Source organism: Conger conger, chromosome 4 (assembly GCF_963514075.1).
Source record: "Conger conger chromosome 4, fConCon1.1, whole genome shotgun sequence".
In the NCBI taxonomy this organism is placed as follows: Eukaryota; Metazoa; Chordata; class Actinopteri; order Anguilliformes; family Congridae; genus Conger; species Conger conger.
Genome location: NC_083763.1, coordinates 66322278 through 66339825, shown reverse-complemented (window position 1 = coordinate 66339825; position 17548 = coordinate 66322278). Strand labels below are relative to the sequence as shown.

Sequence of the window (17548 nt, the reverse complement as noted above, 5' to 3'; positions counted from 1 at the left end):
GAACTCATAAAACGTTTCATAAAAGAACCCCACAGAATGAACAGAATGAGCACCAGCGAAAATGGACATGGATAGTTTCCGCATTGTGTTACCAGTGTGATATTTCCTATCGCAGTCACTGTGCTCTGACACAAAGGCACAGGAACAGATAGCGTCTGAACGCTGAACCCCTCAGTGCACTGATTTATTTCATTTTCCTTCCTGGCGTGCGGGAATGAATCCCGAATTTGTTGGCGGATTGGTTTTGTATGTTCATAATGAATTGAAACTCGGATTCTTTTTCTTTTCTTTTTTTTTTGGGTAAAACCCGAACGCTCTTGCTGAGTGAGAAATCAATCTCTACGCAGCGGAAAAAGGCGGGCGGTTTATCCGTGCTGATGAAGACAGGCGAGCGGGCAGACCAGACGAGGCACTGCGGGCCCGTCTCCCGCACATGAAAGGACAGATGTCTGTTTCCCCGGGTCTATAGCACACGCCATCTCGCTGTACCCCCTCAGCGTGCCCGTCACCACTGGATTACTGTGGCACCGAGTCTCCCTCCTGACCTCTGGTATTCTCCTTCGCCCCGGGGAGGGATCCTACGTCAGAGTTTGTCTGGGTCAGGGCGTCTATTTTTGTGACTCTGTGTGTCAGTCTCTTTGTGTGCTTGCATAAGTATGTGTGTGCCCATACATCAATGTGTGTTGGGTGGGAGCGTGTTAGAGTGTGTGTCTGTGTGTTTGTGTGAGAGAGAGAGCGTGGTGTGTATTTATCAGTGAGTGTTTATGACCATGTATGTGTGTGTTTGTACATTTGAATGTATTTGGTAAATGATAAAATGGTAAATGGTTGGCATTTATATAGTGCCTTTATCCAAAGCGCTGTACAATTGATGCTTCTCATTCACCCATTCATACACACACTCACACACCGACGGCGACTGGCTGCCATGCAAGGTGCCGACCAGCTCGTCAGGAGCATTTGGGGGTTAGGTGTTTTGCTCAGGGACACTTCGACACAGCCCGGGCGGACCGAACCGGCAACCCTCCGACTGCCAGACAACTGCTCTTACTGCCTGAGCCATGTTGCTGTGTGTTTGAGTTCATGTGTGAGAGAGACCGTATGTGAATATGTGTGTTTGTGAATGTGTCTGTCTCTGTAAATAAACAAATATGTGTGTCACGGGGCTGGGTGGTATTGGGGACAGGGATCAGAGTCAGTGTCTCAGAAGGTCCTCCACTGAAACTGGAGATCTGGCAGCCAGATCACATGTCAGGACCCCTGATCCCGTTCCCCTACACAGACACGTGCAAATGTCACTTCACCACTGCATCGGTTACCCTGACAGGCTACCCTGGACTGTTGTCCTGCTGGCAGGACCACCGTAAAGTTCCCCTTCAGAGTGTCTTTAAGCCCAGACCTTTCAACATATTTTTCTAGTCTGGAAAAAAAAAATGTCTGGCACCTTTTCAATATACACTCAGCACAAGGTAGCAAAAACATGATCGATTTACAAGGTGACTGACACTGATGGCTTTGTAGATGGCAAGCAATGGGTCTGAATGTTAAATAAAGAATTATACACATTCTAAAGCCATGCTGCTGCGCTCAGCATAAATTAAAAAGAAAAATCTCACCAAAAAACAAAGCTGTTTCGGAAAGTCCTATAGCACAGCGAAAGGTCTGTGAAGGCAATCACGGGGCGTTTGAACTGTAGCCAGATATCTGGACCCGGTCGCAGGAACAAAACCCAAACCACAACAGAGCTTCAAAAAGATCAGCTTTCCAAGTGACCAGCGCCAGGTAGGGAGAGTAGGAGTGCGCATGGACTCAGTTAGTTGAAAGAGCACAGAGCTGATAACGATAAACCTCTGTGAATGTCCCCGCCTTGTGCCACCTCATTTAAACTTCCATGGCCCAATTTGGAGCTCATTACCAGACAAAAGCAGAGCGCCGCTTCTTGAGAATGACTGAGAGGAGGGTGGAGCGCTGTCAGCGAAACGTGGTGCAGTGAACAGGTGAAGAGAAGCTCCGCAGCCCAAAATGGAGGAGCCGGAAGAGTAATGGAACGACTGACGGACGCGACCAGACGCTGAGATAAAGGCCGCGATTACGCAAAGCAGACGGACAGATAAACAGGCTCCTTATTGCGAAAGAAAGTGATGGATTCAACAGGACAGGAAGTTACAGGCTCTTAGCCCCCGTAAAGAAACAAACAGCAGGCTGAAATGAGATTCAACAATCGCCAACAGCAAGACCCCAGCACGGCTGTCAACAGCGATACCGTCTCTGCCAGATCAGATCAGCCAGCAGCTCTGTCTGCGCCCACTGCTATAATCGCCCTCATTCATCCCTGTTCACATCACATTAATGGCATATAATGACTGCCGCATACGTCATCAGCATACACATCATAATTGATTTATGACTCATACTTTGGTATACTTTGTCTGTCACAGAAATGGTCCCATTAGATTATTGTTCATCCATTAGCACGACGGTGGACCCTGTTTAACTTGCAGCCCTTATAGACCATCTGTCAGTTGTCAATTATTCGTCCAATTACTGCAACGAGTGGAGTATTATCACTCACTGTTAAATGCAAAAGCTTTTCTTCATTTATAAATGGGAGAAATCAAGGCAGTGTTATCTCTAGGGCAAAGGAAGCAGTGCATATCAGAAGGTAAAATTAGACAACAAAAAAAAACTGTGATAAGTGGATGAATCATTTCTCACAACTCAGCAGGAGAGCACTGTATGTTAATTCTGCATAGAGCATCACTTGACAATATGTCAGGTGTCTGGCTTTGACATGAGTTCTCTCTCATTCCATATTCAAGCTTTAGGTAATTATTTATGGAAAAAAACGCTTTGTGGAAAAAATACATTTGTGGAAAAACCGCTGGATATAGCCAACAGCAGAAAAATAAAACCCTAACGTCATGATTGTCCAACACATGTAATGTGAATAGCCCTCTTGACTGGGTAGTGACTGGATGCTATTAGTGTAAACACATGCACAGAGGCAAAATATTCATACTCCTTTGCATTGCCTGGTAACGCAGATCAGACCGATGCTGTGATTGGAGTGGCAGAAAGCAGGGGGAGGGAGGCTATGCACTCCAGGACCCTGGTCCTCTGGCTCCGCAGCACAATAAACAGCAATCAAGTGAAAGTCATTAAAATTGTCTGGGCTTTACAAAGTGCCGCAGAACACATGCAGGTCAGTTTGTCCGTTTCAATCTGGGCTCAGCAGGCCTTGTGTGGGCGCTGGAGGCATGGCGCAGGGCTATTTATCAGCCGCATGCAATCACAAGGCTACTGAAGGCAGTGGAATAGCCACAGGTATCTGCAGGCAATCTATTCTCTGAGCCGGCCCACGCAAATCTGCTTTCAATCAGCGCGCTGATGTTGCCCGATACCGGGATAAATGAGAGACCGCAATTCACTTGCCAAGACAAAAGCCTTCTGTCTGGAATTTTTCATTAAAGATTAATTTCTCAGGATTGAGAGCTGTCAGCCACAAAAGATAATCACACAACGCCATCTCTCAAAAGTCAGCATATTGGCAGGAGGCAGGCCAAAGAAAAATTCCACAATACTGTACATGCACTTTTAAATGAACACGACTGAACAGATCCATGAAGGTAATCAGTTAACCCTTGAGGACAGGGGATAATTAAAGTGGGTTTGTCAGACAGATGAATAAGGTGACAGAATAGTGCTACAATGCTTTAATGTTATGGAGAAGCAGCACGAAAACAAGTGTGGAAATGGATGTCAATAATGCTTCACTTCCTCATTTGGTTCAACCCTTTCTTGATGAACAATAATGCTTTTGTTTCTGGCAGAAGATGATATTCAGTAATCGGACATAACATGGTTGTTGGCTCATTTAGGCCCTGGTAAAGCCCAGCTGAAGCCCAGAGTCATTTTGGGGGAGAAGGGTTCAGGCCAATTTCATTTCAACTCAGGAAATTAATTAAAATGCAAATCACTCATTTAGAATTCCCTGTGGAACATCATGCTAATTTTTCCAAATCATGAGGCGAATATTACATAATTCTTCCTTTGCAGAGTAGGATTTCTGAAATGTTAAGTCAGAAGACTAAACTAAACTAAAACTAAGCCAGTGTTCTAGTGTTGCTCTCAATTATCAGGAGTCAGGAATGATCACTAATCACATATTAGTCATATTACACCTCAAAGCGTTCATGAATAGGCTTCATTGAAACACAGTTGACCCAGAACTGGCAGGAGCTGGAGCAGAGCAGAGCAGGCTAGGAGCCTACCTTCTGTGGGGATGCTGGTGGGGAGGTGGGAGGTAGAAGTGGCCATGGTTGAGGTTGTGGTCAGCCTGCTCCTCGCTGTGGTCCTGGGGGCAGGCGGTGTTGTGTGAGAGTAGACCTGCGTGGTGTTGATGACAAGGTCGCAGCTTTTGTCCTTTGTCTGAAATGATATAAGAACATTATATTATCTGCTAATTACAGAACACAGACTTGCATGACAGATTCACATGTTATTTTAGCAAGTGTGATATAAATAAACCTTTCTCATGATTCTTCATTGAATTAGTTGAAGAGTGAAAGCTTAGCTTGGCTTTTGGACTTTGCTAATGAAAATAATACAATACAAGAATATGGTTATGGACATCTACCCAACTAATTGAATTAGATGCAATTAAAAAAATATTCATGTACACAAATTATTATGGTTTTTGCATGCTGACAAAAGATCAATCATAACTTGCTTCCATAACTATTCTCAACAAATATGTTATGCCATCGGTTTGATAGTGAGCCAAGTGCATTTTATATTGATTTGAATAAATGATTGTTGGCCACTGGATTCTCTTGTTGGTGTCTGAAATATCCCTATGCAGTGATTTATTTTTTGGAAGTTTGAGAGGTGAGGATGGGTAAACTGATATTGCATCATCAGGTATTGGCTTCAGCGTGATTCATTTTTCAGCATCCACAGCTCCTCAAGTCGTGCCGCACTGACAGCTGGGGAAACGGACTTGCTGTTGTAAGCATTTCTGATGATGAATGAGCTACACACCTCCACTTCAGCAGGCCCCCACAGTATTTCTAATCTGGCTGTTTTTATGTCCGTTACATGAAAAAAAATAGGCACGTGGAAATGTGAAAAATATCAGTTGCTATTTTTAATACGTAATGAAACATAAGGAGAGTAAAAACAATCCGTATGAATGTCAGGCCTAAAGCAAACACAGCTGAGCTAAGACTGTTTCCCTCTGTGACGTTCCAAAGCCGCTTTAAAATGTCTGCATGGCCAAGATAAAAACATGCAAAACTCGGATTTTGTGCTTGCCCAAAACGTGCTTTGTTTAGTAAATCCATATTTGTACTGGGGACAGCTACTGGGGTGAAAAAATATCACAGCAGGGTTTCTGGAGTTTCATAACAACTAAATACTCTAGCTTTCACATCTGGAAATGCGTTAATTTCTAGATTGATCGGGTCCATATTATGAAGACAGGTGATGCAGATCCTAGTTCAGTATTTCAGCCCAGAGACAGAGTGAGAGGGGAGCGGACAAGTCTCGGGAGGGTATGAGGGTGCTAAATCTCCCATCTCCTCACACAGGCTAAGTGTGAGCAGAGGAAGTGGGTCACCCTCCGGTTCAGAGCTCAGGAATCTGCGGACGTGACCATCCATCATCATGGCAGCCCTGGCAGCGCCACGGCAACCTGACTGAGCTTCAGCACACAGAGCCCAGCCGCGGCTCTGTCTTTCAATCTGGCTCTCCAATGGGCGGGTGCCGTGCCAACCCAGCAATGAATCAGCACATAACAACAACACCGCTCCCCAGCAGGGGAATTACAGTAAAACACAAGAAAACTATACTTAAGTATGACTCAGCTGAATTCCACTGGTTTTCTTTCATTAATGCCACCGCCAGTGCTCAGCCATGCATACTGGGAGGCTCCTTTGACTCCGATTCCCAGAACAACACTCTTTTTTCAGAGAAGCAGAAGCAGGTGACACTCTGGGACACTACCACTTTTTGACTCCGAGTTGTCATCAAATGGTCTCCCCTGCCACATGACAGCACAGTAGCTGCTATTACCAAGGCCCAGATTCAATCACCTTTCACTCCTAACTTTGACTTAGGTCTGGATTCAGTCAAAAGTCCATAACTTTTATTTTGAAGTAAACACAAGGGTTTGTTTTTACTCCCCTTTACTGAATACACTGCCCTAGGTTCAGGAATAATATGTCTGTATCTATGAAAACTGTGAAAAAAAAACACTGAAATATTGATTGAATAAAAAGTTGACTTATTATCACATTCTGGTTTTTAAATAATCGATACGTGGGAGTGTAAGTGCGTTTATGCACCTCATCAGGACAGCTGTTATCCACCCAGTCTTGGCGATGGCGGTCGAAGCCACTGGAGCACCTGCAACAGACAGAAGACAAGAGTCCTTATGCACTCCAGCAGGAGAGATCGAACCAAGACCCAGGTGCATTGTAAATACTCGCAACCTGATTAGCACACCATAATCAGGCATAAGTTTTAATTTTTTATCTCTAGCTCTAGCTAGAAAACTCAGAGAAGGGTTTTGCGCAATGTGAGAGGGGTGTGGGAAATGGCGGGCGATTTGCCGTTTGCCACAGGTTCCTACCAACCGAGCCACCGACAGGAGGACCCCTCAAAAGATTCGCAAGACTGCTGACTCAGCCAGGGAATGGATCAATGCTTTCAAGCAGCCAAGGTACCAGGTTGTCTGAACTTGCAGTTAATATTCATCACAAAGACCTTGGTTTATGCATGATATGAGAGTCTACGACAGGCTTAGGTCTACCTGGTCAAGCTGCCAGAGGAAATGGCTCAGAGATATCTCACCCTCTCTTTAAAACAAGTCTTGCTTTGTTTCAGAGCAAATTCTCATTCCCCCATTTTCACAGCTCGTAATCAGTGCCTGTGCGTCTACTGACCCGTAAGACACTCTCAGACGTGTCAGACTCTCCTGAGGGCTCACCATGGGCCCATTTCAGTCATGTATGCATAACCCCCGTGGTTACAACAGAAAATATGAATTACTTCTCTAAAAAAATTATTAAAAGGCATACAGCATTCGATCTCAGCCTCTACCTCACACTGCTGACTCGACTGAAATTTATTCTACTCTGCTTAATCAATGGGTACTTTAAAACGAACCCTCACTGTATAAGTATCAGCATTTCTTATACATCTATTATGGAGAAGCCACTGCTCAAATCGATACTCTTAGTAAGTAAAATAAAACAGTCCTTTAACTTGACAAAAAAGTGTGAGGTTTTTGATAACTCCCGCAGGACGGACCTCCTGTCATTATTCAGCACACCACTGCTCCTTCCTCCGAGCATATGGGACTCAAGGAGTCTCATTTCCAAAAACACGCTTTGCATTCCTCATCAGCCTGTTCCCTTTTCCTCATGTCCCCTCCCTCCTTCCCTCCCTCCCTCCCTCTCACTCTTCCTCTCTGTCCCTCGCTCACTCTCTCTCTCTCCCCTCGCTCTCTCTCCCTCCCTCCCTTTCTCCCTCTCCCTCTCTTCCTCTCTCCCTCTCTCTCTCCCTCACTCTCTCCTGCCCTCTCTCTCCCTCCCTCCCTCTCTCTCCCTCACTCTCTTCCACCCTCTCTCTCCCTATCTCACTCCCTCACTCTCCCTCCCTCCCAATCCCTCCCTCTCTCACTCTTCCTCTCTCCCTCTCTCTCCCTCCCTCCCTCCCTCCTGTGATTTATTGAGGTCAGTGAAAGCGATGGCTGATCTCCACGGTTATGATACAGGTGGTAAACGAATTCCCCCTGCAGCAGGAAGGCCGACCCTGGCCGCAGTGTTCGCCGGGCTTCCTCCAGCTCCGGGAGTCATGCGGCTCTATATTGGGAAGCGGTGTGGTGTCAGCTGGGTAATTAATGATTCCAGCGTCCTGCCAAAGCAGTAATGCAGTGTAATGGTAGCGGGGGATAAAAGTGGAGCGGAGTCCATTATTAGCTCCTCTCCGTTTCCGGCTTGTCCCTCCGAGAATTCCTGCATCACGGATTCATGCCTGCCTTTTCCAACATTTCGGGAACGCGTTTTCATCTGCTTACTGTAGTCCCTCCTATTCAGCACCCCACTCTGAGGTCTTGTGTGCCACAGCGATCCAAAGAGATTCTGTGCAGGATGCAGGGCTTCTGAAATCCCACTGGATTCCCCCTAGATTCCCATCAATACCTTACAGTTTGGGATTTTTGGGTTGCGGATTTCAGCATGTACAGGGAAATACAGGACAGGAGCCCTTTTCTGGTGATGTGCCAAAAAATGTCATGCACACTTCAGTCAAAGTCACATTCAATATAATACATTTAAATTACATTTCTACATTACATTTTCAGTACCTTTCCCCAGACTGAAGAATAATAAAAAGTGAAACCCCCCACATCAGTGTACACAGTTGGTCTGACTTAAAACATAATTACACCCCTCTGATCTGCTTGGATTTTGTTCAATCTGCTCCTTTTAAAGATTTGATTGAGGGATTCAATGTTATACATCGATGTGTTTTTTCAAGCTTTCCATTTCATTTTGACTGCATAACTGTGTGGGGTGAAAAAAACAAAACAGAAAAACAATTCATTAAGCGAAAAAGACAAAGGAGGGCACAGATACAATCTGGAACTGCATGAAGCCCGTCCATTTTCATCAGCGCCAAATATGGCACTGTAATCCAGGCCCATTTTAGCTCCAGGGGCGACTGGGTGGGAAGTGAGTATCTCTGGCCCACAGCACTGCACCTTCTGTGTGGGAAACCCTGCAGTCTGACAGGCAGTGCCAGAGAAGCTGCTGATAATACCGCTCCCTACTCTCCTTACAGATCTTATCAGGGGCAAAAAACACAAGTGGAACAAAAGGGTGGTTTGTACATTACTGGCGGTAATCGTGTAAATGAGTGGGTGCAGGGGGCAGGGCTGATGACAAAAAAGATGATGTAACCCAGGGGTCTCCAACCCTGGTTCTGGAGACCTACGGGGTCTGCCGGTTTTCATTGTTACTCTGCATTGGATCAATTAGTGCAGTTGATTCACCGCATCAGGTTACCTGGGTCTCAACAGGGTGCTGAACCAGACCTGGGTTAAATACATAATTGTTTTGGATTAAAATACTTTTCTGTGCTCGATTGATCTTGCCTGGTGCAAGGTTTCCATACAACAAACAAGCTCAGTAAAGCATAGAAAAGCATTTGAATCCAAAACAATGACGTATTTGACCCAGGTCTGGATGTAATGGAGGACAGGAGGTAACTGGGCAAGAGACATGTCATGCCCCTGGAAGCACTTCAGAGATCGGTCTAGCAGTCACAACTACAAGATGCAAGGCAGTGCCCTTTATCGCATTCTCAGTAATGTCAATGGCAGAATAAAGTCCAATAAATTCATGTGCCTTCGACTATATCAACCCAGTATTCTGTCATATTGCGGTTAGGATCACAGCATTTCATGAATTTCCGCACACTATCATGTCAGGATTCAGCTCCGGATCCTTAAACATAACTGTCTTTCCTGCAGATTTAGGGGACATTGATAAGGCTTTCAGGCAAGACACTGAGTCAAGATAATTTTGGCTGCCTCGGGTCCGAATGGCATAAAATCTGTCACCTACGGCACACTGTTTGAGGGATGTGCGGGGGCAGAAGAAACTGAAGGATGTGCGGATCACAATCGATAATGTTGATGTGTGAGCGTGAGAGAACACGAGAGTGGAGTGAACGACCCGCTGAACGGATGCCACACCGTGGTTACAGCTTACACAGCCCGGGTGTGCAGAGGGACCACCAAAGACCTGCTCTTCCAGAAGGACAATAAAGGAGAAATGTCCTTCTGTCCAGGAGCTAAATCATCCCCACATACATCATAAAGCCTTCCCACAATCCCACAAAAGTGTTTGCTCTCTTACTCCCCAAAGTGGACCAAGCCAACACGCCTGAACGCCTGACTACTGAACACAAACTTGACCATTCTGACAATAGCTTGTTCTTTTCTCGGCCTCAAATATGTTTTTTACTGGCTTCAAAAAAATATTTAAGCTATATTTACTAATGTATTAATTACATTTTCTATATCTGATATTGCCATATTGAAAAGGTTATTCGATATTTTAGTCACATGTGAAATTCACTGTAAATGTCATTATAGATTATATGTAGAACACACAGGGGCATGCATGTGCACATACGCATGCACACACTCACACACAGACACAGAAATTTACACACAGTCACTCACCCACACCTTCCTCAAACCCAGGAAAGAAGGGTTATTTAGGAGCATACATTGAAATTTATGAACTGTACAGAACCATAATGCATTTTAATGGATTGTTTAGAGAATATCAATTTCAGGGCAGGTTATTGAGAGGCGCTGTAGACATCATAAACATTTACAGCAATGAAACTGGACATTTAACCGGGCACCACATGGCTTTAATGTATTATCATTAATATAATTACTGCACTCCTTAATGATAAAGAGCTCAAAATGCATGCTCAGTTTTATGTTTCACCTCACCTGTCAATCCAAGTGACGACTGAGAAGTCCTGCACAGTAGCATTCTACACGCAGTATGTCCACAAATAACTGCTCTCAGCTCACATGCCATCACTTATAGCATAAAAGATGAGCTCAAAACTACTTTACAGAAGTTGAAAAATTCATGCACCAGTGACTAAAAGCACTTCTGCATATCAAAAGGAATGGCATCTGAAGAAGTAGAGTTTCCACTGTGTGTGTGTGCATGCCTGTGTCTCAGTATGTCTGCGAGTGTGTGTACCTGTGTCTTAGTGTGTGTCTGTGTGTGTGTGTGTTAAGAAAACAGACCTAAGGGCCCAGTCAGTAATGGCTGGTAACAGGAGACAGATGATGAAGAGTGCCCCTCCCTTCCAGCCTGATCTGACTTGTCCTCACCAAACGCCAAACCCTCCCATAACACAGCAAACCTACCACAAACCTGAGCACTAATGCCCCGGACCACAGATATGGGGGTAGACGTGGGAGAAGGGCACTAAGAGAGAAAGAGAGAGGAAGAGGAAGGGAGAGAGAGAGCTGGTGGTTCACATGCATGCAAAGAAACTCCTTCCCCTCTTTTGTTTGTTTTCCGTGGTCCTGAAAATAAACGCGCGGCCCCAGCTCCTCTGACAGGAAGGGGGAGACGGGGGCCGGCGGGAATGGGCTCGGATCAATGGGCGGGCCCGGCTCCGACTGAAGCCAGGTGTTAAAACAGCTCCGCGCCGCTGAGAGAAAGCCTGGGGAGGGAGAGTCCGGATCTTTCCACAGCAACACTGGCAGCTAAACAACAGCGCTAAGGCGTCTCTCGCCGAGGAAAAAGAAAACCCTGACTGCAGCACAAATCCATCTCGCGAAAACAGGGGTGGGGATGGGGAGGCAGGGGCAGGGCTGCGCAACGCTGTCCGTCACGGTGGTCTGGCCGGAGACACGCGCTGGTTCCCTGAGAGACTGCGAGGGCCCTAATCAGACACAGCGCTCCCCCTGGGTAGTGCTCAGGACTGCTGCTCTATCTGAAGAGCAGGATAATGGGGAGAGAGGAGGAGGGAAAGCACTCTTACCTCTGGAGCTTGTGGCACCAGCTGCAGTTGAAGCCAATCTGAGACGCGATACAAGGACCGCAGCTCGTGAACTGGAGGCACGCTGAGAAGAAAAAGAAAAAAAGAACTTGGTACACACATAGGCACATACACAGAAACACGCACACTGTACAATAGGCACACACACAGACACAGACATATACTGTATGCACATGCACAGGTACACCCACACACACACACACACACACACACACGTGCACACACACAGTCCAAAAGCTCTAAAAGCACAAACCACGCCTTTAGCACAAATCTCTGAATAGAACAGACAGCTACACATTAAAGCTGACATTGACATAGAGGACTGTCAGGGAAGTGTCACTCCAGCCTACTCACGATAGGACCACAGCCCCATCGTGGTGAGTGATCCATATTACAATCAGGTGTCCTGCCAATTACAGCACTTAGCTAATAAATTGTGGCATTCCATGTTGCTAGGCAACATCCTGGGAGATATGGGCTTACTGGGAAGGGGAATCATCTCCACCGCCGTCAGATTTGTGATTTTGGTTTTCAGAAGCTCCACGCGATGGTACTCGTAGATTGTTCTCCTGCGAACATCTGGTGATGCAAAGGGGAAGAGAGAGAGAGAGAGAGAGAGCAAAAAAGAAAGGGGGAGAGAGAAAGCGAGAGAGAGGGAGAGAGAGAGAGAGATAATATCATGAATCTTTCTCTGCACAGGGAAAGTAGGACAAGTGGTCCCTAAAGAAAAGCTAAGGACCAGCAGATCCAGGACAGAAGGGGAGCACTTATTTTTATTTCTTTCCATCCAGTAGAAGTCCTGCCGCTGTGAGATGGGGCCTGGCACATTTGCACACAGTTTTCCTTCCATCAGTTAGTCGCCACTAAAAGACCGCTCTTAAATAACAGACATTAGGCCTGCTAATACTGATAATTCGGTATCCTTAATGGTTAATCAAAAGAGAAATTCTGAAATGCCCAAAGCTTTACAGTTGGTTCCCCTGAAGGCGCATTTAAAAAATATGGCCACATATTTCAATCCTCCTCTAAACTGCCAGCTAATATTGCAGTCACAGCATCTAACCTCGGCACTGCTCTCCAGCATAAAGTGAAATGAGTGCCTTTAAATCTAATTTAGAGGGCTGTTCGACTTCTTGTTCTAACCTCTGGAGTTCAACACATTTACACGATAGTTTCACAAATTGCTTTGAAATACCTGATATAGAGTGCCTTAAGTGCTTTCTTACATTACATGTAACCATATCAATATAGAAACAATACAGAAAAAATATGTTTTTTATATAATATCATCATAAATGAGATAAATAGATGGAGCTTGACAAAAAGAATGCCGTATCCTTACAGTGCACATGTAATTCCTAGGCTTATACTGTACATAGCATACTTTCAATTGCATTATTTTGACTTCAAACGTTAAAGTTACAAAATCTTTAATTGCACTTTGGTAACCAAACCACATCTCCAAGTACCAAGTTAGTTATAGTTTAATCTTTTCAGCATAAATGTACAACATTATTTTTGAAGTAAATCCTTTTCACAAGCGGCTCTGTGTGTCTGCCATTCACATATATTAATATACAGTATTTCTGACAGTAGTTCAGACCGTAATTGTAAGTATGTATTACTGCAAATGTTATTTAAGTGCAGAATTAGCTTTTACACTTCTTAATGGTTTGTGTGCCTACAGCAAATTTACTTGTAAGCTTCACTTCAGATCACATAAAATGACAGCATTGACGAACATCGGTGCTCTACTGTTTCTGCAGATGTGGCACTGGAACGCGTCACAGTATTAACCTGGGGTTCTCATGAGACGAGGTCTCAACCTGGCATGCAGCTAGGTCTGCTGTTCAGGAAACTTTAAAGCTGTTCATATGCAGAGGCAGTTCTAGGCATAGACCATCGCCTCAGGTCACATCTGTCTGGAACCCCCCCCCCCCCCCTCCCCCCACTGGCCCATAATCACAAACTCTACACACCACTCCCACCCCCGTGCCCGTAGTCTCTGAATAAAATAGTGCCTATGGCAGCGAGCTTCCAGCATTCAGCCCTGTCCATATGAGCCTGGCCTCTGCCTGTGAGCTCTCAGCCAGCCAAAAGCTAAATAGAAATAACTGAAGAGCAGATTTGAACAGAACCACCTGAAGGTGATTGTTCTAGTAGATATAGACAGCAAATCTCAAAATTCTAAATAAGAAAACAACCAGGACTGAAATACAACATCAATATCTGTCCTCCACAAACGCCTCCAACAGCAAAAATGCCAGTCAAATCAATCTACAAAAACACCCCCACACATACAGTGTATTTGGACTCAATCCGCATTTCTCTTGAACATTGCCAGACAAATAACTGAAATTCATTTTTTTCTGCACAGCAAAGTTTGGTGGGCTCAGCTGTAGCCAATGCCCACTCAATAAGCTGTTTTTGTGAAGCAAGGTCCATTGGCATTTCTTTGTAAATCAAAGTTAAGGACTAGGGCTGACTGATTCCAGTCCATAATCTTACCAACCATGCCCCATCAAGCAGTGAAAAGCCAGAACCTGCACTAATGCTAATGGTAATGATAGGCCTGACACATGCTGCAGGACAGAAAGCAGAGGCAGTACGTAAAAGCGCAGGGGGGGAAGGCTGGTTCCTGTAATTGCGATGGATTTATGAGGGTGCTGAACAGAGGCTGATATAACGCATGAGGCGAGAGCGTCCGGTCATTACCGCCTGTCAGGGACCTAACGGAGAGATATGATCGCCCCCTCTCTCCTCTCTCCTGGCCTGGGGCAGGATGATGACACCAGACCACTTAGTGATGCTTATCCCCCGTTCACTGGCCCAAATACCGCTTCATACCAGGACGGGCTGCCTCAACCCTCACACAGATGGGATGCCACAAGGGCTTCAATGAAGGCCACTAAATGTGTGTGCGTGCGTGTGTGTGTGTATTTGTGTATGTGTGTGTGCAAGCGTGTGTGTGTGTGTGTGTGTGTGTGTGTGTGCATTTGAATGTTCTGTGATGGGAGCGTATAAGTCTAATCGTTGCTGCTTTGAAAATCGATAACACTCCATTCTCAATGTTGGCCTGTTTTAAAATGTGACACCACCTGCACCAGACACACACACGCTACATGCACCATGAACTACAGGCAGAGACAGACATTACAGAACCAAGAACAGGGTCCACACATACCTCCCAAACTCATCTAATTGTTCATGTGCAGAGATTTAACACGATGGTGGTTATCTGCCATTATCACACAGGGAGGTGCATGCCTGAAGGCAGAGACCGGGGTGGAATCTCACTGCATTACTGGGCTGCGACGGAACTTTCAAGAAGAATCAAAAATGTCCGTATGAAATGAAATTGTATGAAATTGAGAGTGGCAGGGCGAACCGCAGCATTTTACGCATAAGCCAAGGATGAGGGCAAACAAATGGAGTTTGAATTGATCGATGTTTCAGGGAGAAAATGACGGCTCTAAAAATAGTCTGCAGGAAGCTCTCCGAGAGCCGGATCTCAGTAAATATGTCTTGCAGCTCCTGCAATTGCACAGCAATAGCAAAAGCACTCGACTGTGAGAACTCAGTAAATGAAACAGACCTAATTATCAAAGCTACCTTTGAGAGACACTGTGTACTTTAACAGAGGAGAAGCCTGGTCGTGCTGTCGTTTTGACTGCGGCATGCTCTGCAGTCCTGGGCCCACTTTCCTGAAGCATCTCAGATTAGGAATGATGATCTAGGACCATTTTTGCCTGTTAGCTCATAATGGACATGAGCAGGATATGGACTGTGGGAACCCTGATCCCAGATCAGTGCTCTGACTGAGATGGTTCTTACTGACACCCAGGCTCTTGAGACTTGTTTACAGCTGTACAAAGTAGAGCATAAGAGGGAAACATTGAACAGAATGTAACATGATCCTTTATTAACCCTTTTAATATAAATCCATTTAATACAAAGGCGTAGGTTTTACACCTTAAAGGGATGGCTAGGCACTCGGTATGGATTAACCGGGTCTGCTCATGGTACGGGACACTCTACACCCATCAAACTTTTGGACTCCAGGGGGAAATGCTGGCCTCCCTCTCCCAGGCAGTGAACAAAACCCTGATTGTTATCATTATGAGTCTGACTGTACAGGAGAGAGGCCCAAAAGCAAGAGAAACACGGCATAAGGCAGAGCCGGTAATTCATTGATACAAGGCACAAGTTATAACTCCAGGCAGTTACACCTGTCTTTACCAAAAGCAATGTGCAATCAGATTAAAACATGCCATCAATTTTGATAATGGGGTCAAACAACCTGTAGTGTAATGAGAGACTAATTTAAAACATGCTTTCTAAAATAAATGTGCTCTGGTTCAGAACAGGCCATCGAACCAGATGGCCTGTAAAACTACATTTCCCATCAACATGGAGCCTGGGGCCCAAGAGCAACATTTTTCATAAATTCAGGTAATGTATGCCCCCCGCTCCCCCTCAGAATACCAGCACTTCCTGCCACACTACGTATTAATATGCTTTGTGTCCGATGATGTCATCAAGCTCGTATCCAATAAGCACTACAAGTGTTAAATGAACTCTAATAATGGAGTACATCTGATCCCGGTTTGACTCACACTGTGCTGAATTAACTATGAAAAGTTTACTGTATAGTATAAGGAAAATAGTTTTAGTCACATTTGTTTTATCATTAACACAGTATACTAAGTTTAGTAATCATCAAAATGACCTCAACCTACCTCGCCAATTTATTACCATATGAAGAAACAAAACACTTGTATTTATTTTAACTATACTGAATTAATCAACTTGAAATTACAATATCATATTAGGTTGAGGTGTTGATTAGTTATGCACTATAATATCTGTGCCCAAGGAAAGTGTTTTTGCTCATTAGTAAGAAATGTGAAATAGAAATTAAACCAGCATTCCTTGTAGAAGCTGCTAATGATCCGATATGATGTATCCAGTTTGCATAAATGAGTTCTTTAATAAAAGTGCATGTCCCCCTTCCCCCAACTTCTGAAAATAAAAATGCCAATCACAGAATCACGGTATCACCTCACACATTAATTCAGCGACTCTTCCTCAAAGAGGAAATGAACAGCCACCTTCACCCAATAAATTAGACCTCCTGTGATTCACCATAAATATTCAACATAATGTCAGCTTCAATGCCTACGCTGCTTGGGCCAAACAAGCGTTAACCAGGATACTCACACACTGGACATTACCTACTGTCTGCATGTTAAAATGACGGTGGGTGCCATGAATCAGGCGTAAGCTGGTAATTGGATAGTTGCTGATAAGAAACGTAATGCAGAAAGGGCTTTAAAACAGCCAGCTTGATTTGCTAACATCATAAGAATAATGCATGAGCCGCTTTTGCATCCTGAAGGTGTTGGTAGTACATTTAAACACATCTTAAATAAGAGGCTCAATAGGCTAACGAAGTGAGCTGGTAATTATCATGCTTGTCTGCAGGGAGCAACAAATCTTTGCTAGTGGACTTCGACTGTGCAACCCTGGATATTAAAATGTTTTATTTCAATCCTTTAGTACTGAAAAAATGCCCTGTTGTAGGAAGTATTTGCTCTGTACATAGCCTGTAGTAACCACACACCAGAGACACTAGCCCTTATCAACACATATTTCAGCAATGCTTCTTTCCATTATAAACCTGGTTTATCTTGGCTGCAGGGAAATTATTTCCACTTAAGCATAAAACAAAGTTTACATAGTTAACTTTAAGACAAGATGTGAATCCCCCGCATTTTCTAAAGCTCTGTGTGTCTTGACGGCATGTACACAACGCATTCATAGACAAATGTCTGTCTGTCTGTCTGTGTGAGGCAATGTAGGATACAACTGTACCAGGTGGATTTCTAAATAATTTCAACTTCCACTTCCATTGGAATGTCACTGTATATTAGTTGAATTT

At 44.6% G+C, this 17548-nt stretch overlaps 1 protein-coding gene across 1 annotated transcript in view; it reads right to left on the bottom strand.

The window, feature by feature from the left end:
* The window catches only part of LOC133127264 (plexin domain-containing protein 2-like), a 113716-nt gene that overhangs the window by 16419 nt on the left and 79749 nt on the right, over nt 1-17548 (bottom strand). The window contains exons 8-11 of the mRNA XM_061240004.1: nt 12091-12186; nt 11590-11671; nt 6345-6405; nt 4272-4428 (exon numbers count right to left, since the gene is read on the bottom strand). Coding sequence (XP_061095988.1) covers nt 4272-4428; nt 6345-6405; nt 11590-11671; nt 12091-12186 — 396 coding nt within the window. The remainder of the gene's footprint in view (nt 1-4271; nt 4429-6344; nt 6406-11589; nt 11672-12090; nt 12187-17548) is intronic.